General features: G+C 45.6%; 3 protein-coding genes across 4 annotated transcripts in view; 2 read left to right on the top strand and 1 right to left on the bottom strand.

The window, feature by feature from the left end:
• The window catches only part of LOC143986903 (uncharacterized), a 1,023,878-nt gene that overhangs the window by 277,604 nt on the left and 722,158 nt on the right, over positions 1–24,116 (top strand). The gene's annotated exons all lie outside the window — the stretch shown is intronic.
• Positions 1–24,116, bottom strand: part of LOC143989536 (uncharacterized) — a 297,691-nt gene that overhangs the window by 235,528 nt on the left and 38,047 nt on the right. The gene's annotated exons all lie outside the window — the stretch shown is intronic.
• On the top strand, positions 986–20,746 carry LOC143989879 (uncharacterized). Of its 2 annotated transcripts, none has more exons than XM_077490158.1 (3): positions 986–1,298; positions 18,938–19,286; positions 19,779–20,746. In XM_077490158.1, the coding sequence occupies exons 2-3, from the start codon at positions 19,191–19,193 to the stop codon at positions 20,154–20,156; spliced, it is 474 nt and encodes a 157-aa protein (XP_077346284.1). In that variant the 5' UTR covers positions 986–1,298; positions 18,938–19,190; the 3' UTR covers positions 20,157–20,746. The 2 variants fall into 2 exon arrangements, with proteins under 2 accessions (XP_077346284.1, XP_077346285.1); XM_077490159.1 differs by having other exon boundaries at positions 989–1,298; positions 19,158–19,286; positions 19,779–20,745.

Below are 24,116 nucleotides of genomic sequence, written 5' to 3'. Positions count from 1 at the left end.
AAAAGAAGAATCAGAGAGCCTGGAGTAAAAGTAATAAAAATAATTAAAAGAAGGGCGGGCATGACAGGGTTAACAGGGGCAGCCTGGAAGGAAAAGAATTTGTAAAAGGAGATAGGATTGGTCAGGAAGGAGTGGGGGTGGAGCAGTGAGGAACTTAGAGGAAGCAGGGTCCCTCCGCAGCTCAGTTGGCAGTGGGAGGAATGATCTTTCCACCCTCCCTCCCTTATATTGGTGAGTAGGGTGTGTGGTTTTGCATCTACAGAGCAGTGGATGTCATGGCAGTGGCGGGGTGTTGGTCTTTGCGGGTGAAAGAAGAAACCCCGGATATGGAAGAGTTCGGGAACCCTCGTGGTATCGGGTCCCGTTGGTGGTGTTCCAGCTAACGGTGGTTTAGCTGGAATTTGGTTAATGGGGCACTGCGGTCAGTGGTTTGTTGTCTCCAAGCTAGTATGTCAGCTGGAGGCCTTAGTTCAGTTTAAGTTATCGCAGAGCAGGAGTGGATCGAGTGGCAAGATTGGGGGGTTTTTCCTGCAAAGACCAACGTGAGTAGTTAACTGATGGGGATTTTGTTTTATAACAGATGTTATACAGTTTATGTTAATTTTATTTGTGTTTTTAATAAAAAGAAGATGGCTGCCATGGCCAATGTTTACTCCAGCTTGGTGTGGTCTCAGTTATTGGTAAAAGTATGGGGGGAATGGTGGCTGGAGGGTTGGCTGGTAGTGGATGGTAAATAGGTTACATCTGCTATACAATAGTCAAGACTAATTGTTCACTAGACATACAACGTTCTCCAGCATGAAGTAATTATGTACGATCTCGGCCATGAGTTGGGCAGTTACTTTCTATGCCAATATATTGATTGTTATGTATCAGCTCGTGCTTGAGACAGTTGTAAAAGAGATGAATTGATCTCCTCAGCTCATACCAGTAGCTGTCTGTGAAACCACAAGTTCCTGTTTACGTCTTCACCGCTTCCTGCTGCTTCTGAGATCCTTGAATATTTCCTTTTAGGGTAGTAAACCTGAATTTCCTCTCTAGCAGTCTATATAATGATTTGTGAGACAGAGAACGGAAGGAGACTACAGACATCGATGTGTGTCTGTGGGGTACTATTCACACAATAAGATCTTATAAAACACAGTAAAGAAAGTTTTCTGTAAGATCTGACCTCGGTGTGAATACTTAGGAGAGAAGTGCCGACCATTACAGCCAGTGCCTGGAGGGGAAAGAAGAGACGTGAGGGTTGGTGGAACCCTGACTGCAGAGTCCTGGAAGCCGGTGCTTGGATGTAATGTGTGAGTACTCCTGGGAGAGAAGGGCTCAACCATACACAGTCCTGAGGATGGGAAGGATAGGCCACCATTCATGTAGGGGGCTGAGAACCTCAGGGGTCCCTGGAACCTGTATGTTAGGTGGTCACCCAACTGATAAAAATGGCAAGACAGCCCGGGTACTGCCCACATGGGTGTCATCACTCCGATGTCCCAATTACATGGAACATAAAGAGAAGACAAAGGTTGGATTTAGGAGCCATCTTATCATCTGTGTAACATCATTAGGAGTGAACATACTGTATATCTTCATATCTTCTCATCTTAGTATGTATGTGTGTATATGTGTATGCATATGGAGAACTACAGGTCCCAGCATGCCCCGTATACATTGTATATTATACACTGGAGGACTACAAGTCCCAACATGTCCTGTAGTCCTCCGGTGTATAATATATAATGTATACAGGACATGCTGGGACTTGTAGTCCTCCGGTGTATAATATACACTGTATACAAGTCCCAGCGTGTCCTGTATACATTGTATATTATACACCAGAGGACTACAAGTCCCAGCATGTCCATTATACATTATACACCGGAGGACTACAAGTCCTAGCATGTCCTGTATACAGTGTATATTATACACCGGAGGACTACAAGTCCTTGCATGTCCTGTATACAGTGTATATTATTCCCTAGGAGGACTACAAGTCAAAGCATGTCCTGTATACAGTGTATATTATACACTGGAGGACTTCATGTCTATGTAGAGTCTTCCATGTCTTATGTGTCCTCATGTCTATGGAGAGCCCCAGCATATCCTCTATACATTCTATATTATACACAGGGGGACTACAAGTTCCAGCATGTCCTGTATACTTTTTATATTATACACAGGAGGCCTACAAGTTCCAGCATGTCCTGTATACTTTTTATATTATACACAGGAGGCCTACAAGTTCCAGCATGTCCTGTATATTTTTTATGTTATACACAGGGGGACTACAAGTTCCAGCATGTCCTGTATACTTTTTATATTATACACAGGAGGTCTACAAGTTCCAGCATGTCCTGTATACTTTTTATATTATACACAGGAGGCCTACAAGTTCCAGCATGTCCTGTATATTTTTTATGTTATACACAGGGGGTCTACAAGTTCCAGCATGTCCTGTATACTTTTTATATTATACACAGGGGGTCTACACGTTCCAGCATGGCCTGTATAGTTTCTGTATTATACAAAGGGGGACTACAAGTTCCAGCATGTCCTGTATACTTTGTATATTATACACAGGGGACTACACGTTCCAGCATGTCCTGTATACTTTGTATATTATACACAGGGGGACTACAAGTTCCAGCATGTCCTGTATATATTGTATATTATACACAGGGGGACGAAAAGTTCCAGCATGTCCTGTATACATTGTATATTATACACAGGAGGAATACAAGTCCCAACATGTCCTGTATACATTGTATATTATACACAGGAGGACTACAAGTCCCAGCATGTCCTGTAAACATTGTATATTATACACAGGAGGACTACAAGTCCCATCATGTCTTGTATACATTGTATATTATACACAGGGGGACTACAAGTCCCAGCATGTCCTCTATACATTGTATATTATACACAGGGGGACTACAAGTCCCATCATGTCTTGTATACATTGTATATTATACACAGGGGGACTACAAGTCCCATCATGTCTTGTATACATTGTATATTATACACAGGGGGACTACAAGTCCCATCATGTCTTGTATACATTGTATATTATACACAGGGGGACTACAAGTCCCATCATGTCCTGTATACATTGTATATTATACACAGGGGGACTACAAGTCCCATCATGTCTTGTATACATTGTATATTATACACAGGGGGACTACAAGTCCCATCATGTCCTGTATACATTGTATATTATACACAGGAGGACTACAAGTCCCATCATGTCTTGTATACATTGTATATTATACACAGGGGGACTACAAGTCCCATCATGTCCTGTATACATTGTATATTATACACAGGAGGACTACAAGTCCCAGCATGTCCTGTATACATTGTATATTATACACAGGGGGACTACAAGTCCCATCATGTCTTGTATACATTGTATATTATACACAGGGGGACTACAAGTCCCATCATGTCTTGTATACATTGTATATTATACACAGGGGGACTACAAGTCCCATCATGTCCTGTATACATTGTATATTATACACAGGGGGACTACAAGTCCCATCATGTCTTGTATACATTGTATATTATACACAGGGGGACTACAAGTCCCATCATGTCCTGTATACATTGTATATTATACACAGGAAGACTACAAGTCCCAGCATGTCCTGTATACATTGTATATTATACACAGGAAGACTACAAGTCCCAGCATGTCCTGTATACATTGTATATTATACACAGGAGGACTACAAGTCCCAGCATGTCCTGTATACATTGTATATTATACACAGGAAGACTACAAGTCCCAGCATGTCCTGTATACATTGTATATTATACACAGGAAGACTACAAGTCCCAGCATGTCCTGTATACATTGTATATTATACACAGGAGGACTACAAGTCCCAGCATGTCCTGTATACATTGTATATTATACACAGGAAGACTACAAGTCCCAGCATGTCCTCTGTATACATTGTATATTATACACAGGGGGACTACAAGTCCCATCATGTCTTGTATACATTGTATATTATACACAGGGGGACTACAAGTCCCATCATGTCTTGTATACATTGTATATTATACACAGGGGGACTACAAGTCCCATCATGTCCTGTATACATTGTATATTATACACAGGAGGACTACAAGTCCCAGCATGTCCTGTATACATTGTATATTATACACAGGAAGACTACAAGTCCCAGCATGTCCTCTGTATACATTGTATATTATACACAGGGGGACTACAAGTCCCATCATGTCTTGTATACATTGTATATTATACACAGGGGGACTACAAGTCCCATCATGTCTTGTATACATTGTATATTATACACAGGAAGACTACAAGTCCCATCATGTCTTGTATACATTGTATATTATACACAGGAGGACTACAAGTCCCATCATGTCCTGTATACATTGTATATTATACACAGGGGGACTACAAGTCCCATCATGTCTTGTATACATTGTATATTATACACAGGGGGACTACAAGTCCCATCATGTCCTGTATACATTGTATATTATACACAGGAAGACTACAAGTCCCAGCATGTCCTGTATACATTGTATATTATACACAGGAAGACTACAAGTCCCAGCATGTCCTGTATACATTGTATATTATACACAGGAGGACTACAAGTCCCAGCATGTCCTGTATACATTGTATATTATACACAGGAAGACTACAAGTCCCAGCATGTCCTGTATACATTGTATATTATACACAGGAAGACTACAAGTCCCAGCATGTCCTGTATACATTGTATATTATACACAGGAGGACTACAAGTCCCAGCATGTCCTGTATACATTGTATATTATACACAGGAAGACTACAAGTCCCAGCATGTCCTCTGTATACATTGTATATTATACACAGGGGGACTACAAGTCCCATCATGTCTTGTATACATTGTATATTATACACAGGAAGACTACAAGTCCCAGCATGTCCTGTATACATTGTATATTATACACAGGAAGACTACAAGTCCCAGCATGTCCTGTATACATTGTATATTATACACAGGAGGACTACAAGTCCCAGCATGTCCTGTATACATTGTATATTATACACAGGAAGACTACAAGTCCCAGCATGTCCTCTGTATACATTGTATATTATACACAGGGGGACTACAAGTCCCATCATGTCTTGTATACATTGTATATTATACACAGGAAGACTACAAGTCCCATCATGTCCTGTATACATTGTATATTATACACAGGAAGACTACAAGTCCCAGCATGTCCTCTGTATACATTGTATATTATACACAGGGGGACTACAAGTCCCATCATGTCTTGTATACATTGTATATTATACACCAGAGGACTACAAGTCCCAGCATGTCCTGTATACATTGTATATTATACACAGGAAGACTACAAGTCCCAGCATGTCCTGTATACATTGTATATTATAAACAGTTTCAGTCTATTGCTAACATGGCTTTTACATATCCAGAGTCTGTGTGTCTTGGGGGGGGGGGGGGGGGGGGTCACGGACCTGAATCCAAGTAACACCACCTCAGGGGTCCCCAGGCATACAGCTCACAAAGAGCACCGTTCCCCCAAATGCCAGGGCCCATAATCACAAGGCAAGAGGCTCGCATTCAGTCCCCTCCAAGAGCCTCGGTCCCAGCTAGGTCTGTCACAACATGCAAAAGGGGAACTCGGCGGATTCAGATGTAAAAGGGGAACTCTGCGTATTCAGATGTCAAAGGGGAACTCTGCGTATTCAGATGTCAAAGGGGAACTCTGCGGATTCTGATGTCAAAGGGGAACTCTGCGTATTCAGATGTCAAAGGGGAACTCTGCGGATTCAGATGTCAAAGGGGAACTCTGCGGATTCAGATGTCAAAGGGGAACTCTGCGGATTCAGATGTCAAAGGGGAACTCTGCGGATTCAGATGTCAAAGGGGAACTCTGCGGATTCAGATGTCAAAGGGGAACTCTGTGAATTCAGATGCAAAAGGGAAACTCTGCGGATTCAGATGTCAAAGGGGAACTCTGCAGATTCAGATGTCAAAGGGGAACTCTGCGGATTCAGATGTCAAAGGGGAACTCTGTGAATTCAGATGCAAAAGGGAAACTCTGCGGATTCAGATGTCAAAGGGGAACTCTGCGGATTCAGATGTCAAAGGGGAACTCTGTGAATTCAGATGCAAAAGGGAAACTCTGCGGATTCTGATGTCAAAGGGGAACTCTGCGGATTCAGATGTCAAAGGGGAACTCTGCGGATTCAGATGTCAAAGGGGAACTCTGCGGATTCTGATGTCAAAGGGGAACTCTGCGGATTCAGATGTCAAAGGGGAACTCTGCGGATTCAGATGTCAAAGGGGAACTCTGCGGATTCAGATGTAAAAGGGGAACTCTGCGGATTCAGATGTCAAAGGGGAACTCTGCGGATTCTGATGTCAAAGGGGAACTCTGCGGATTCAGATGTCAAAGGGGAACTCTGCGGATTCAGATGTCAAAGGGGAACTCTGCGGATTCAGATGTCAAAGGGGAACTCTGCGGATTCAGATGTAAAAGGGGAACTCTGCGGATTCAGATGTCAAAGGGGAACTCTGCGGATTCAGATGTCAAAGGGGAACTCTGTGAATTCAGATGCAAAAGGGAAACTCTGCGGATTCAGATGTCAAAGGGGAACTCTGCGGATTCAGATGTCAAAGGGGAACTCTGTGAATTCAGATGCAAAAGGGAAACTCTGCGGATTCTGATGTCAAAGGGGAACTCTGCGGATTCAGATGTCAAAGGGGAACTCTGCGGATTCAGATGTCAAAGGGGAACTCTGTGAATTCAGATGTCAAAGGGGAACTCTGTGAATTCAGATGTCAAAGGGGAACTCTGCGGATTCAGATGTCAAAGGGGAACTCTGCAGATTCAGATGTCAAAGGGGAACTCTGCAGATTCAGATGTCAAAGGGGAACTCTGCGGATTCTGATGTCAAAGGGGAACTCTGCGGATTCAGATGTCAAAGGGGAACTCTGTTCATTCAGATGTCAAAGGGGAACTCTGCAGATTCAGATGTCAAAGGGGAACTCTGCGGATTCAGATGTCAAAGGGGAACTCTGCGGATTCAGATGTCAAAGGGGAACTCTGTGAATTCAGATGCAAAAGGGAAACTCTGCGGATTCAGATGTCAAAGGGGAACTCTGCGGATTCAGATGTCAAAGGGGAACTCTGTGAATTCAGATGCAAAAGGGAAACTCTGCGGATTCTGATGTCAAAGGGGAACTCTGCGGATTCAGATGTCAAAGGGGAACTCTGCGGATTCAGATGTCAAAGGGGAACTCTGCGGATTCTGATGTCAAAGGGGAACTCTGCGGATTCAGATGTCAAAGGGGAACTCTGCGGATTCAGATGTCAAAGGGGAACTCTGCGGATTCAGATGTCAAAGGGGAACTCTGCGGATTCAGATGTAAAAGGGGAACTCTGCGGATTCAGATGTCAAAGGGGAACTCTGCGGATTCAGATGTCAAAGGGGAACTCTGCGGATTCAGATGTCAAAGGGGAACTCTGTGAATTCAGATGCAAAAGGGAAACTCTGCGGATTCAGATGTCAAAGGGGAACTCTGCAGATTCAGATGTCAAAGGGGAACTCTGTGAATTCAGATGCAAAAGGGAAACTCTGCGGATTCTGATGTCAAAGGGGAACTCTGCGGATTCAGATGTCAAAGGGGAACTCTGCGGATTCAGATGTCAAAGGGGAACTCTGTGAATTCAGATGTCAAAGGGGAACTCTGTGAATTCAGATGTCAAAGGGGAACTCTGTGGATTCAGATGTAAAAGGGGAACTCTGCGGATTCAGATGTAAAAGGGGAACTCTGCAGATTCAGATGTCAAAGGGGAACTCTGCAGATTCAGATGTCAAAGGGGAACTCTGCGGATTCTGATGTCAAAGGGGAACTCTGCGGATTCAGATGTCAAAGGGGAACTCTGTTCATTCAGATGTCAAAGGGGAACTCTGCAGATTCAGATGTCAAAGGGGAACTCTGCGGATTCTGATGTCAAAGGGGAACTCTGCGGATTCAGATGTCAAAGGGGAACTCTGTGAATTCAGATGTCAAAGGGGAACTCTGCGGATTCAGATGTCAAAGGGGAACTCTGCGGATTCTGATGTCAAAGGGGAACTCTGCGGATTCAGATGTCAAAGGGGAACTCTGTGGATTCAGATGTCAAAGGGGAACTCTGCGGATTCAGATGTAAAAGGGGAACTCTGCGGATTCAGATGTCAAAGGGGAACTCTGCGGACTCAGATGTCAAAGGGGAACTCTGCGGATTCAGATGTAAAAGGGGAACTCTGCGGATTCAGATGTAAAGGGGAACTCTGTGGACTCTGATGTAAAAGGGGAACTCTGCGGATTCTGATGTCAAAGGGGAACTCTGCGAATTCAGATGTAAAAGGGGAACTCCGTGGATTCAGATGTCAAAGGGGAACTCTGCGGATTCTGATGTCAAAGGGGAACTCTGTTTACTCTGATGTAAGAGGGGACTGTTGTGATTAACTTCATATGAGTATACATGTTATTTAATCACAAAATATATGTAGTGTATAGTATATACTGTAAAAAAAAGAAAAAAAATTGCTGTGTGCTGCTAAAGTGCTCAGTTTTGACTTGAAGAAAAAGAGGCAACCCTATCCCCATCCCAATATCCCGATCCTAACTTAACTCCCTACAATCTACTATTCATCGCTATGTATGGCAAGGTAAAGAACCAAGAGCAAAGCACACAGGAATCATTATACATAGGCTAGCGGGAAGCTCAGGCTACATAGATGTGTCAGAGGACTATAATGCTACCGTCCTAACACAACTAAAAGATGGGTTGGGCCATCCCCTAATATTCTACGGGGAAAGATTGAGGCCTACGCAATACCTGGTCAAACAATGGCTATTTAGCACGATTTCAAACACTAACCTCCAACTATACACGCTGCAGATAAAGCTCGGAAAAAACTGACCAACACATCCTGGCCAAATATAGAGACTAAAGCTATCCAAATACCACTCAAAACTCCACGACTTCTCATGGCAAATTTAAACATCCCTAATTGGCTCTCCAGCCAAACAACCTATACCTCACAACTTAAAACCTGAAACTCACTCAAAACATTTGACCAAATGTGAGCAACATATAGTGCCCCTAGCATGGATACTTTACTTTCTTACCGTATATCTCACTGCCTCTCCTCCTGCCCCCTCCTAGAGAGTAACTTACCAGTAAAAATATGGAATTACTACTTCACAGATGACCCCAACTAAAAAGGCATATCCTCATTTTACAAAACTCTCCAAGGCAAACAATCATTCAATAGATCAAAGCCCTTTAGGAGATGGGAGGAGGACCTACAGAGACAGTTTACCGAACAACAATGGATGACTGCTATCAGCTCCATGTACAAAGCCACTAGGTGCATGTCACTCTGGGAATTGACCCAGAAAATCAATATGCAATGGTACTTGACACTTTCCCAATTTTCTAAATTCAATACCCAATCCTCCTCGCTGTGCTGGAGGAAATGTGGCTATAGTGGTATTATCCATCATTTATTCTGGTCATTCCCATATCTCACACATTTCTGGCAGAGCGTTACAGATATTCTTTGTATACTGACTAAGTCACCTTTCACCCCATCCCCTCATTTAGCTGTGTTAAACCTGGATATAGATCGAATTTCCCCACAATTTAGATCTGTGGTTACTCATGTGTAGGGATGAGCTCGATGTTCGACTCGAACGCATGTTCAACTCGAACATCGGCCGTTCGTCTGTTCGGCGAATTCAGAACTTTGTGGATCATTCGCACCAAATTCATGTGGCACGAACGGCCCACAATGCATTGCGCCATCGCAGTGCATTGCTGGCTCATGATTGGCCATGCATGCACCGTGACCCCACATGCTTGGCCAATCACAGCACCGGCAGCGAGGAGAGCCATAATTGGCCACAGGCAGGATGCCTGTGGCCAATTATAGCTCAGGGGGTTCAGTACACGCCCCACACTATATAAGGCTTCCAGCCGGCGGCCTTGTGTAGTGTATTCCAGCATGCAGGGAAAGAGCAAGATAGGCAGGGACAGTGTGTTCTTTTCTCAGGCATCTGCAGGTGTTAGTGAGTGTTGTGTGCCTCCAGCACAGTATACACCTGTATCTACCCTTTATTGCTGGTGTTCTCTAATACAGGCTTCTGCAGGAGTTAGTGGGTGTTGTGTGCCTCCAGCACAGCACAGTATACACCTGTATCTACCCTTTATTGCTGGTGTTCTCTAATACAGGCTTCTGCAGGAGTTAAAGTGGGTGTTGTGTGCCTCCAGCACAGCACAGTATACACCTGTATCTACCCTTTATTGCTGGTGTTCTCTAATACAGCCATCTGCAGGAGTTAAAGTGGGTGTTGTGTGCCTCCAGCATAGCACAGTATACACCTGTATCTACCCTTTATTGCTGGTGTTCTCTAATACAGGCTTCTGCAGGAGTTAGTGGGTGTTGTGTGCCTCCAGCACAGCACAGTATACACCTGTATCTACCCTTTATTGCTGGTGTTCTCTAATACAGCCATCTGCAGGAGTTAAAGTGGGTGATGTGTGCCTCCAGCACAGTATACACCTGAAGATACCCCTTATTGTTGGTGTTGTCTGTTGCATATCTTGCATATTAGCCTTTAAAATTAGCACGTTTGAGTCCCATAGACTTTAATAGGGTTCTAAAGTTCGTCTAAATTTTTGGTCCGTTTGAAGGTTCTGGTGCGAATTGAACCAGGGGTGTTTGGCTCATCCCTACTCATGTGCTGTCGGCAGCTAGATTGATCATTGCACGCTGCTGGAGGGGAATTACCATCTCTTCCTGAAGTTGTTGACCTAGTTCAAACTCCTTATATGTATGAACATTTACTAACTTTAGAGAGAGGAGCATTTACCACTCATAAAGAAAGCCCAGAGCAAAAGAAAACCAACAATAAGCGCAGGGCGGGCATGACAGGGTTAACAAGGTGGTGAGAAAAGGCTTTAGTGTGGAAAAGTATTCAGGGATTGGAGGAGAGGCAGGATGTGGGTGGAGCATAGTTTACTGAGCAGAGGGCGTGGTTTCTCCCCAGCTCTGTCTGCAAGGAGGAGCAAGCTTGGAAGCATGGCTGCCATGGAAGAGCTATTCGCCAAACTGAAGGCTGAGGCGGCTTCCAGGGGCCCTGGATGGCTTGAAGGTAGGTTGGCAGCAGCGCTGGGTGAGACATCTTCAGCGTCCAAGCCAGCGGGTCGGGGTGCAGTGCTCACTTTTCGCCAGATCCCCCTCCCCCCCTCCTCTCTGGGATACAAAAGCATCATGCCAGGACTGGCAGGGCTAATTCAGGGCCACCCGCGAAGCGCACGGCAGTGCCTGTGGTGGGGAGGGCGGTAATCATGGTCAGTCGGGCCGGGGATCTGTGGGGGGCAGCACCGGCAGGTCCACGGCGGATGCTGGGCATAGAAGGAGGACTGGGACTGCAAGAGAGGCCTCTGCTCCTGGCCTTGAGTCGGCAAGTGGTGGGGCTTAGGCGGGAGATGTCCAGGAACATGGCTGCTGGGCTTTCCACGCAGGCAGCATGCAGTCTCACTGGGATGGATGGATGGACAGCAGGATGCAGCAGGCAGCAGACAGAGGGATGCAACAAGCAGAGGACAGATGGATGAGGCTGGCAGTGGCCTGGGATGGCACTGTGAGAAGGGGCACGCAGGTCCTGGCAAGGCGACAAAGAAGTCAGCAGGCGGGTCTGGCCCGTTGAGGAAGAACATGGAGGACCGCGGATCCCCGGCATCCGCTGGAGGGCAGTCGGGTAGCGAGGCGGAGTTGGCGGACGAGCGATTCTAAAGGCCCATACACACGATCAGACTTTTTGACAACAAACATGCAAATTAGCTGTTTTGGAGCAACATCCGACCGTGTGTGTGCTCCATCGGACAAACTTTTTTGGTTTTAATCTGACTTTTGTTGGCTGTGCGAATGGACAAACCTTCTGGCAACAAAAGTCCGATGGAGCAAAGTCTGATTGTGTGTACAGAAAACCATAGGACTTTTGTACAAAGTACAAACAGGCATGCTCAGAACCAATGCAAAAGATCAGACAACAATACAGAAGTTGACCAAAGGTGGCGGCCGACGCCCTTTGTACAAAAATCCAAGGGAAAGTTTGTACAAAGTCCTATCGTGTGTATGAGGCTTTAAGGTGAGCTGCCACAATCGGAGGACGATGGGCAGCAGGGAGGTCCGGCAGCGGTGGAATTGGGACCTTCGGCTGGTGGGACCCCATCCAGGCATCGCGGTAAGTCTGCAAGTCTGTAATTATTGTTTCTTGTGTACTGTGTGGATAGAAGTAACTGCTGCATTAAAATTGGTCTTTGGGTGTCGGTGGCGCCTTCCCACTGTAACCCTATAGAGGTAATCTTGATGAAAGAAAGAATTGGCCTTGCTGTAAAAAATTTAAATGATATGCACCTGTCAAACAGGTTCAGACAAATTGGTCTTTGGGTGTTGGTGGTGCCTTCCCACCGTAACCCTATAGAGGTACTCTTGATGGAAGCAAGAATTTGCCTTGCTGCAATGATATGCACTTGTCAAACTGGTGCAGAAAAATTGTTCTTTGGGTGTCGGTGGTGCCTTCCCACTGTAACCCTATAGAGGTAATCTTGATGAATCTCGCTTTGCTCTGCAATTTTTTATTCTAACTCTATGTCCACTTGGATGGTGGGGTTTGAACCTGGACTCAGTGCACTGGCGCTGTTCATCTTTGGAGACCTTTGGCGTCTCCTTGTCCTCCGTACTTCGAAAGCGCAGTACAGGGCGGACACTAGCCAAGGGGGGACAGTATTCGACACAACACCTGCACCCCAGAAGAGGAGAGGACACCATAGCCTGCCAGTCTTATATCAGGTAGGTGCCCAACCCCCGGGGGTTGGTGCCAGGTCAGTGCCACGCCGCTGGTGAAAATCCCACTGTAATGGAACGTCCGACACTCTGCTTCAGTGCTTCCGTCAGCACACTGCTTCCTCCAGTCTGGAACTTCAGATATCAGATAATGTAAGAACCAGCCCAGACTAGCTCAGTTAGCCCTTGTACAAATGGTCGGACATTCCGACAACAAAATAAATAAATAAATGATAAATTCAGACGGATTTAGTCCGGAAGTGGTGTTGCATACACACGGTCGGACAAAGTTGTTGGAATTTCTGGTTGCCAATAATGTGGTGACGAAAACTGTGTACGACCAGACTAGAAAAGGGAAGTTCAGCACCACGTCCAGCACCCTTTGGGCTCCTTCTGCTGATCTCGTGTTTATTGCGTGTTAGTAGAAGTTTGGTAAGAGACAATTTGCGCTTTTCAGATTCGTGCTTTAGATCGTTACTTCTCTACAGGTCCGTTCTGACCAGCCGACCGTTTTAAGCCATGTTTCGTGTACGTACTTGTCGTAGAGTTCATGCTTTGCAGGGACTTTGTGTTGGGCTTTTAGCTTTGACACAAGTCTAGTCCATGAACAGGGACCAGGAGGAGTTCGTGGACCAAGAATTGGTTGCTCCAGCGTGACCAGTTCTCGCACATGCCTTTGCTTTGTGAGATCCAGGAGAATAATCCTGATGATTTCAGGAATTATCTCTGGATGACGGACCCCATTTTTCACCGTCTGCTGGCTTTGCTGTCCCCTTATATCAGCAGGCAGGATACCTGCATGCTGCAAGCCATCACTCCGGAGCAGAGGCTCATCGCCACATTGCGCTACTTGGCGACAGGGAGAAGTCTTCAGGACCTGAAGTTCTCAACAGGCATCTCCCCCAGGCTCTGGGAATCAATATTCCAGAGACCTGTTCTGCCATCATACAGGTCCTGCAGAAGGACTATATTAAGGTAAGTTTTCTCCTTTAACATCACATTCTATGTATTTAATGTTTGCTAATGTATTGTATTCCTTTCCTCATTCCCTAATTACCATGATTGCAATATGCTCTAATTGATATGCTGTGCCCCTTTGTCCTCCTGCATGCTGGAAGCTTTTCAAGGTCCTTTTTTGTCCTTCATGCATATTTTCCTTCACTAACTTCCCCAGCATGCTCTTCTGGGCCCATAAACCTAAAGCCTAGTCACTTAGGAATGTATTTTGTCAGCTCTATACTATTGCTTTCCCCTAAATACCCCCTAAAATTAGTACAAATGTTATGTGTGTGCTTAAATTCATGCAGAGTGCCAGATTTTGTTTTTTTGGTGGGCCAAACTCATTAGGAACCCCCCTCCCCCTAACTGCTTGGTCAGCTCATAGCAATCCTCTATCTGCTGACTTTTCCAAACCCAATACACACTATACCTACCTTTTTTCTGGTCCGATTTATGGATGAATTCACCAAAGCATGTAGTGCAAGGGCCTGCCTCAATACTTTCAAATGCTACAGTTTAAAGTTTTTTTCTCCTATTATTATCTTAATAGGTAATAGCAGAATGTCAAAATGTGCTTCCATTTGTTCCTTATTTTAGTATTATGACACTTCTGGCCTGTCCGGTGGGCTGCCAATAGTGTAAGTAATGAGGGGCTGGCCAAAGTATCACACATTATTTCTGCATTCAGCTCTCAATGAAGTGGAGAGGGTAACCTGTCCAAAATACCCCCCCCTAATTTTTTGCAATGGGCCATCAGATGGGGGGTGAGAAATCTGATAAGGGGACCTTATACTTTAGGCTTTAAATACTAATTTCCAAAAATGTTATACTGATCTTGGCCAAAAATGTTTGTGTCCAATCTACTTGCAATGTTTATGTGCAAAATGACTATGATTTTTTTTTTCTTGTTTGGCTCCACAGTTTCCTTCAACGCCACAGGAATGGCAGACTGTGGCCTCCCACTTTGCCAGCCGTTGGGACTTTCCCAATTGGTGGGAAACACGTCCGCATCGTCCCACCCCCAACTCGGGGTCCTACTATTATAATTACAAGGGGTATAATAGTATTGTGATGTTGGGGGTGGTGTCAGCGACGTATGACTTCCTGTATGTGGACGTGGGGAAAAAGGGCCTTATGTCGGATGGTGTAGTGTTCTTGCGGACGGAGTTCTACTGGCGTCTCAAGAGTGGCAGTCTGGGCTTGCCACCTGCAGAGGAGAATGTCAAAGGACTGCCCTTTGTTTTCATTGCAGATGAGGCGTTTGCTCTGGCAAATCATCTGATGTGGCCTTTCCCGATGAGGACCCTCACCCCGGATCAGAGGATCTTTAATGTGTGGCTGGCCAGAGCTAGAAGAGTAGTGGAGAAGACTTTCGGGATAATGGCCAGCCAGTTCTGCCTTTTTTTTACTCCAATCCACATGGCGGAATATAAACTAAATCATATTGTGCTTTCATGCTGCGTTCTGCACAATTTTTTGAAAAAACATTCAGTAAACTATGTGGCCTCAGTTGGGCCTGATGTAGACTTGCCGTAAAATGTCAACCTCACGGCCCTTGAAGCTGCTCGTCCTGGCTTGCCCCCCCCCAAAGCGCCTGTGAAGTCGGATCCAGATATGTGGAGTACTTTGTGGGTAGGGGGGCCATTGATATGTCAGACAATGTCTGAGAGGCATTTTTTTAATAAAGTTTTAAATGACTTTTTTCCTTTAGAAATGTAATTTTGCTGTGGTATTGTTCTAAACAAGGGGAAACTGCGGCACTTTACAAGCATACTATAGACACCCCCCAGGCACAATATTTATAGGAATATTTCATTTTTATTGTTTTACTTTAAGTATTATTAAAATCACTGCTCCCGAAAAAACTGCCATTTTATAAAACTTTTTTTCATTGATACATATCCCCTAGGGCAGGACTTGGGTCCCCAAACTTTTTATGGCAATAAGTTGCATATAAGCCTATAAAATTAGAACTTTTCATTTTTCATGTTCGTGTCCCATAGACTTTGAAGATGCTTGCACGTTAAAACAAACTTTGTGCCTGTTTGCATGTCCTGCTGCGAACCGAACCGGGGGTGTTCATCTCATCCCTAATCATCACTGTCTGCCATTCCATCACCCTCATCACTGTCTGCCATTCCATCACCCTCATCACTGTCTTCCATTCTGTACCCATCATCCCTGTCTGCTATTCTGTCCCCCTCATCACTGTCCACCATCTGTACCCCCACCATCCCTCTCCATAATCCGTGTCCCCAATATGTCTGACCACCATCCGAGCCCCCACCATGTCTGTCCACCATCCGTCTCCCCACCATATCTCTCCCCCATCCATCTCCCCACCATACCTGTTCACCATTCATGTCCCCACCATATCTGTCCACCATCCGTGTCCCCACCATATCTGTCCACCATCCGTGTCCCCACCATATCTGTCCACCATCCATGTCCCCACCATGTCTGTCCACCATCCGTGTCCCCACCATGTCTGTCCACCATCCGTCTCCCCACTATACCTGTCCACCATCCGTGTCCCCACCATATCTGTCCACCATCCGTCTCCCCACCATATCTCTCCCCCATCCATCTCCCCACCATACCTGTTCACCATTCATGTCCCCACCACATCTGTCCACCATCCGTGTCCCCACCATATCTGTCCACCATCCGTGTCCCCACCATATCTGTCCACCATCCATGTCCCCACCATGTCTGTCCACCATCCGTGTCCCCACCATGTCTGTCCACCATCCGTCTCCCCACCATCCGTCTCCCCACTATACCTGTCCACCATCCGTGTCCCCACCATATCTGTCCACCATCCGTGTACCCACTATATCTGTCCACTATCCGTGTCCCCACCATATCTGTCCACCATCCGTGTCCCCACCATGTCTGTCCACCATCCGTGTCCCCATCATGTCTGCCCACCATCCGTGTCCCCATCATGTCTGTCCACCATCCGTGTCCCCATCATGTCTGTCCACCATCCGTGTCCCCATCATGTCTGTCCACCATCCGTGTCCCCACCATGTCTGTCCATCATCCGTGTCCCCACCTTGTCTGTCCACCATCCGTATCCCCACCTTGTCTGTCCACCATCTGTGTCCCCACCTTGTCTGTCCACCATCTGTGTCCCCACCATGTCTGTCTACCATCCGTGTTCACACCATGTCTGTCCACCCTCCATTTCCCCACCATGTCTGTCCACCATCTGTGTCCCCAGTATGTCTGTCCACCATCCGTGCCCCTTAATAACATACCTCCACTCAGGGCACAAACTATTGTTGTTTGGTGCTCTTGCAGAATACATGCAGAAAAACTTATGTCTTTGCACCATGGTGTGAATGAGGCCTAATACAATTACTATACACTGACACTGTACTAATGACACTAGATGGGATGGGGTTAAGATCTAGGGTGATCAAAATGTTAACTGTGTTCCTACCAATGTGTACTGTGTGTATTATGTGCTGCTTTTACTAATATGTAATTAGGCTGATATGTGCCTTGCAGAGAATAAAAAACAAAGCCATGTTGGTGCTGTGTGTACAGAGCTCTGTGTTGTTATTAAACACAGAGCCCTGTTCTGTGATTCACTAAGCCGATCAGCAAGTCCTGGTCCTAAATCATTGGCCTGGACCTGCTGACCAACTTATGCCCTACCTGGAAATGTAAATAGCATACATGATTTAGCACAAATCGGCCACTCGATCGCTACATGAGGGGGTCTGCAAGTGGTGACTTCATCCCTTATGACACATGTGGGATGGTCAGATGTAACAAGACAAGATAAGGAGTCCTTGATGGCTCTAATTGTCCCTAATATTAATTCCTGATGGCGTCTGGCAAGGTTCCAACAGGACTGTCCAGTCCACTTTAACCAGTGAAGACAGAAAACCCATCCAGGCATGTCCCTACTGATATATCTGTATATGTATACAGAACATCAGACCAGGTTATATATGTATACAGAACATCAGACCAGGTTATATATATATACAGAACATCAGACCAGGTTATATATGTATACAGAACATCAGACCAGATTATATATGTATACAGAACATCAGACCAGGTTATATATGTATACAGAACATCAGACCAGGTTATATATGTATACAGAACACCAGACCAGGTTATATATGTATACAGAACACCAGACCAGGTTATTTATGTATACAGAACACCAGACCAGGTTATATATGTATACAGAACATCAGACCAGGTTATATATGTATACAGAACATCAGACCAGGTTATATATGTATACAGAACATCAGACCAGGTTATATATGTATACAGAACATCAGACCAGATTATATATGTATACAGAACATCAGACCAGGTTATATATGTATACAGAACATCAGACCATGTTATATATGTATACAGAACATCAGACCAGGTTATATATGTATACAGAACACCAGACCAGGTTATATATGTATACAGAACATCAGACCAGGTTATATATGTATACAGAACATCAGACCATGTTATATATGTATACAGAACATCAGACCAGGTTATATATGTATACAGAACATCAGACCAGGTTATATATGTATACAGAACATCAGACCAGGTTATATATGTATACAGAACATCAGACCAGGTTATATATGTATACAGAACATCAGACCAGGTTATATATGTATACAGAACATCAGACCAGGTTATATATGTATACAGAACATCAGACCAGGTTATATATGTATACAGAACATCAGACCAGGTTATATATGTATACAGAACATCAGACCAGGTTATATATGTATACAGAACATCAGACCAGGTTATATATGTATACAGAACATCAGACCAGGTCATATATGTATATAGAACATCAGACCAGATTATATATGTATACAGAACATCAGATCAGGTTATATATGTATACAGAACATCAGATCAGGTTATATATGTATACAGAACACCACACCAGGTTATCTATTCCTTCACATCATTGGTTCTTACCAATCAGCTGATCAGAGGCTCAACAGTACATTTTCCTCTATCTGTCTACAGAGAAACCCGCATATGACCTCATCAATGAGGATGGAGGAGGACCGGAGTCACATGACTGAGAAGATACTAAACCTCACCCTGGAGATCTAGACTAAATGTGTTCCCATGGGGGGGAGTAGTTCTTAAATGTCCATCAAACGTCCTATTACACCCTCACATCCACATCCTATTATTGTGTGACCAGCACCATCCAAATAATTCTTACTTTCATTTCCCAAAGTTATCCGTCTACAAGGAGAACTGTATAGATCAAATGAGGGCACCAATGAGGATGGAGGAGGACCGGAGTCACATGACTGAGAAGATACTAAACCTCACCCTGGAGATCATCTACCTGCTGACCGGAGAGGTGAGGAGGATTCTGGGAGGTCACATGACATCACTCTTATCTCTATTAATAAAACACAGACCTGACCGGAGAGGTGAGGAGGAATCTGGGAGGTCACATGACATCACTCTTATCTCTATTAATAAAACACAGACCTGACCGGAGAGGTGAGGAGGATTCTGGGAGGTCACTTGACATCACTCTTATCTCTATTGATAAAACACAGTCCTGACCGGAGAGGTGAGGAGGAATCTGGGAGGTCACATGACATCACTCTTATCTCTATTAATAAAACACAGACCTGACCGGAGAGGTGAGGAGGATTCTGGGAGGTCACATGACATCACTCTTATCTCTATTAATAAAACACACACCTGACCGGAGAGGTGAGGAGGATTCTGGGAGGTCACATGACATCACTCTTATCTCTATTAATAAAACACAGACCTGACCGGAGAAGTGAGGAGGATTCTGGGATTCTAACATGATATTCCTATTGGTTCCTCAATACAGAGATTTCCTCTTGTGAAGTCCGGTGATCATATGACCATCACAGTGCCTCCATGTGACTCCCTAAAACCTGAGAGACACAACATGGAGAAGATTCTAGAAGTCACCAAGAAGATGATGGAGCTGCTGACAGGAGAGGTGAGGAGGATTCTGGGAATTCTGGGACATTATCCAGTAACAGACAAGGGATGTGTCTGGATGGTGACTGTATCATTGTGTGTGTCAGGTTCCTATAAGGTGTCAGGATGTCACTGTCTATTTCTCCATGGAGGAGTGGGAGTATTTAGAAGGACACAAGGATCTCTACAAGGACGTCATGATGGACAATCAGCAGTATTCGAGTTTTGTGAAGAATGTAAGGAAGGAATTTCCCCGGAATGAGATGATATTGAACCTCACCCTGGAGGTCCTCGGCCTGCTGACTGGAGAGGTGAGTGTAATGAAGGGGTTAAATCTGACTCCGCTGTACACTGGGATGTATTCAGAGTCACTTTAAGTCCTCTGATGTTCTGATAATCAATAACGACATCCACACAAGTACTATGAATACATGAAGTGTAGGTACTCTATGATATTTGGTTATAGTACAAGATGGCGGCATTGGTTATAAAAGAGAGCAATTCCAGGTTTAGTCCAATCAGTGAGACCCATGATTACCAGCATGCCACGCCCACTGACCACTAAGTCCATGGGTAACATTTCCTGGTGGGTCAGTGAGCCTTACTAGTAAAACATTAGTGACTCTATTATATGACTTCTAGAAGGATCTATAAATCTGACCACATTGTAATCATATCATTGGATGGAGATGTCTGTCCTTTGCTGAATCGGGAACATTGTGGCCAATCCCTGGAGAATAAATATAGAGCTGACCATAGAGATGAGGGATTATGGGATAGCAGAGCCGTCTTAAAGAGGATCTCCAAGCTCCTTCAGAAAAAAATAAGTCAGCACCCGAGCCAATTTTTCAATCAGCCCCTGGGGGCTGCCACCACCAGAAAAGGACGCAAATTTCATTTGGGTACAACATTGCATGACCGCGCAATTACCAGTTAAAGCAGTGCAGTGCGAAATTGTAAAAAGACCTCTGGTCCTTAGGCTGACAATTGGTCCGGGGCTTAAGTGGTTAAAGAGGATCTCCAAGCTCCTTCAGAAAAAAATAAGTCAGCAGGTACAAATACTGTACAAATACTGTAGCTGCTGACATTTAATATCAGGACACTTACCTCTCCACGAACCCAGCGGTGTCTTCACCCCAGACAATTTTTCAATCAGCTCTTGTGTGCTGCCACCACCATCTGGACAAAGGGAGACTGTCAGTGAAGCCTGGCACCTTCATGGCCGCTTCCCTATTGCACATGCACAAAGCTCTCTGCACTTTATAAATGGCTCAGCAGCGGGGGAGGGAGGAGGGGGGCCGAACTTCCGGCTGAGTTATCCATGGTAAAGTTAGCCGAAAGTGGGAGTGGGTACCTGTCAAAACCATGTACACGCTCACCCAAGAGGTGCCAAATGTGGCAGCGGGGGAGGAAGCAAACAAGCAGTACTTCCCCTTTTGAGTGGAGCTCCGCTTTAATGCATGGGCACTGCCCAGGGGCACCTTGATAATCTTGCATTACATCATACCAATATTCCAGGACAATCAGTCAGGCTTTTTAGTAAGCTGTCCCGGGATAGCCGTGTCCCTGGCAGTGTCCCGGAATCTGGTGTGCGGCTACAGCAGCATCCGGTCACTGGGCTAAATCTACAATCAGAATGACATCCCTCCCCACTACTTTCCAAGAGTTAAGGAAGAACCCCGAGGTGGAGCATCTTACTACTGCTGCTGTTTGTGTGGGTGGGATGTGTACAGCTCTGATCCCCACCGGCCCTCCTCTCCTATTCATCCCATGTGATCAGAGCAGTACACATCTCGCCCTCACAAGCAGCAGCAATAGTAAGATGCTACACCTCGGGGTCCTTCCTTAAAGTGGAGGGCCACCCTGAAAACAAAACATTTTTAAAAATTACAAAAAAATCAAAAAAAAAAAAATGAAAAAAAATTTTTTTTTTACTTACCAGAAATGCCTGTTGCTAGGCACTTAATTCTAATCTTCCTCTTCCTCCTCCGCGGAGATCTTCTGTCTTCTCTCTTCGTCGCGGTGTCTTCTGGGTAATGGGTCGCGCTGTGTTCCAGAATACAGCGCGTCCCATTCAGAAAGCGCTGCGGGACTCGCGCATGCGCAGTAGCTGCGGGACTCGTGCATGCGCAGTAGGAAACAGGCAGTGAAGCCATAAGGCTCCACTGCCTGTTTCCCTTAGAGGGAATGGCGGCGCCGGGACCCGAGAGCCGAGGGACGGGTCGGCCTCGGGCGGCCGACATCGCGGGCGCCCTAGACAGGTGAGTGTGTTTATTAAGTCAGCAGCTGCAGTGTTTGCACCTGCTGACTTTTTTTTTTTTTAAACGGCACTCCTCTTTAACTCTTGGAAAGCACCAAAACTGTGGGAGGAATGCACGGGGGTGTTATTCCAATTGTAGATTTAGCCCAGTGACAGACTGCCAGAACAGGTGAGATCTGTGACAGCAGCTTCCCTGTGCTGCTCTGCTTGAGGAGACCATCTCTGTATTATACATTACTGCACCCTATACTACGCCTTCCCACTACCACTTGTACTGTGCACTCCTGCCTCCCCATATTGTGCTCTCTTGCCCCCTGTACTGTGCTCTCCTGGTCACCTGACCCCCACCCCACCTTTACTGTGCACTCCTGCCCCCCAGAACTGTGCTTTCCTGCCCCTGTACTGTGCCCTCCTCCCCCTATGTTGTGCCCTCCTGACCCTCCTGTATTATGATATCCTGCCCCTGTACTGTGCCCTCCTGCCCCTATGTTGTGCCCTCCTGTATTATGATCTCCTGCCCTCAGTACTGTGCCCTCCTGCCCCTATGCTGTGCCCTCCTGACCCTCCTGTATTATGATCTCCTGTCCTCGGTACTGTGCTTACTGTGCCCTCCTGCCCCTATGTTGTGCCCTCCTGTATTATGATCTCCTGACCTCTATACTGTGCCCTCCTGCCCTGTCTGTATTATGCTCTCCTCCCCCTCTTTACTATGCACTCCTGCCCACTATACTTTGCCCTCCTGACCCTCCTGTATTATGATCTCCTACCCCCTGCACTGCGCCCTCATGTACACCATGTACTGTGTCCTCCTGCATCCCCCTGTACTGTGTCCTCCTATCCCCCCCTGTACTGTGTCCTCCTATCCCCCCTGTACTGTGTCCTCCTATCCCCCCTGTACTGTGTCCTCCTATCCCCCCCTGTACTGTGCCCTCCTATCCCCCCTGTACTGTGTCCTCCTATCCCCCTGTACTGTGTCCTCCTATCCCCCCTGTACTGTGTCCTCCTATCCCCCCTGTACTGTGTCCTCCTATCCCCCCTGTACTGTGCCCTCTTGACCTACATGTACTGTACTCTCTTGTGCCACCTTTTTTTTTTTTTTTTAACAAAGAATTTTTATTTATGTTTCAAACAAAAAAAAAAACAGAAAACAGACATGCGTCAGCAAGGTACATACATATTTTGAGTAGACAGATAATCAAATGTATCACATATAAGCACAGATAGTTCTTAGCAATATATAGAGTCACTAAGCATTGCAACATAAAATATAAAACCTCCCCGAGACCTCCCCCCACCACACAAAAAACCACATAAATTACAAAAAAAAGGGGAAACCCCCCTCCCTCCCCCCACCCTCCACTCCCCCTAGCCTAAACAATAGTCAAATGCTTCGCCTCAACCCAAGCCGCCCAAATCTTCCCAAATTTCCCAGGGCAGTTCCTGCCCAGATATGTAAGTTTATAAAGCGGTAAAGCCGCGTTCACCAGGGACTGCCACAGTTGTTTAGTAGGAGGGAGAGGTTGATTCCATTGCAGTAGTATGGCTTTCCTCGCATAGAGTGTAGTGTAAAAAATAAACAGTTTCTTCCCCCAGGAGATATCCAGAAAATCACAGATACCCAGCAGGAGAGGTATCGGGCTAAGTGGAATCGTAAGCTCCCCCACTGCATTAATATCGGCCAGGACCCCTCTCCAAAATCCCCCTACCCCAGGGCAGGACCAGACCATGTGGAAAAAGTCAGCATCATCTTCTTTGCATCTGGGGCAGGTAGTCAATCGGTCAGGGTAAATCCTTGCCAGGCGTGCCGGTGAAAAATATACCCGGTGGAGGAACTTCAATTGTATAAACCTGTCCCTTGCAGAAATCGCAAGGGTCAGGTATTGCTGTAAACTCTCCTCCCAGTCCTCCTCAGTAAGTTCCGGAATGTCGCCTTGCCAGAGCTCAAACAAATGGGAGATCCTA

This window comes from Lithobates pipiens, unplaced genomic scaffold (assembly GCF_037356315.1).
Source record: "Lithobates pipiens isolate NorthernLeopardFrog02 unplaced genomic scaffold, aLitPip1_a1.2 Scaffold_18, whole genome shotgun sequence".
NCBI lineage: Eukaryota > Metazoa > Chordata > Amphibia > Anura > Ranidae > Lithobates > Lithobates pipiens.
Note: the sequence above shows the minus strand (reverse complement) of the source record. Positions and strands in the feature narration are given on the sequence as shown.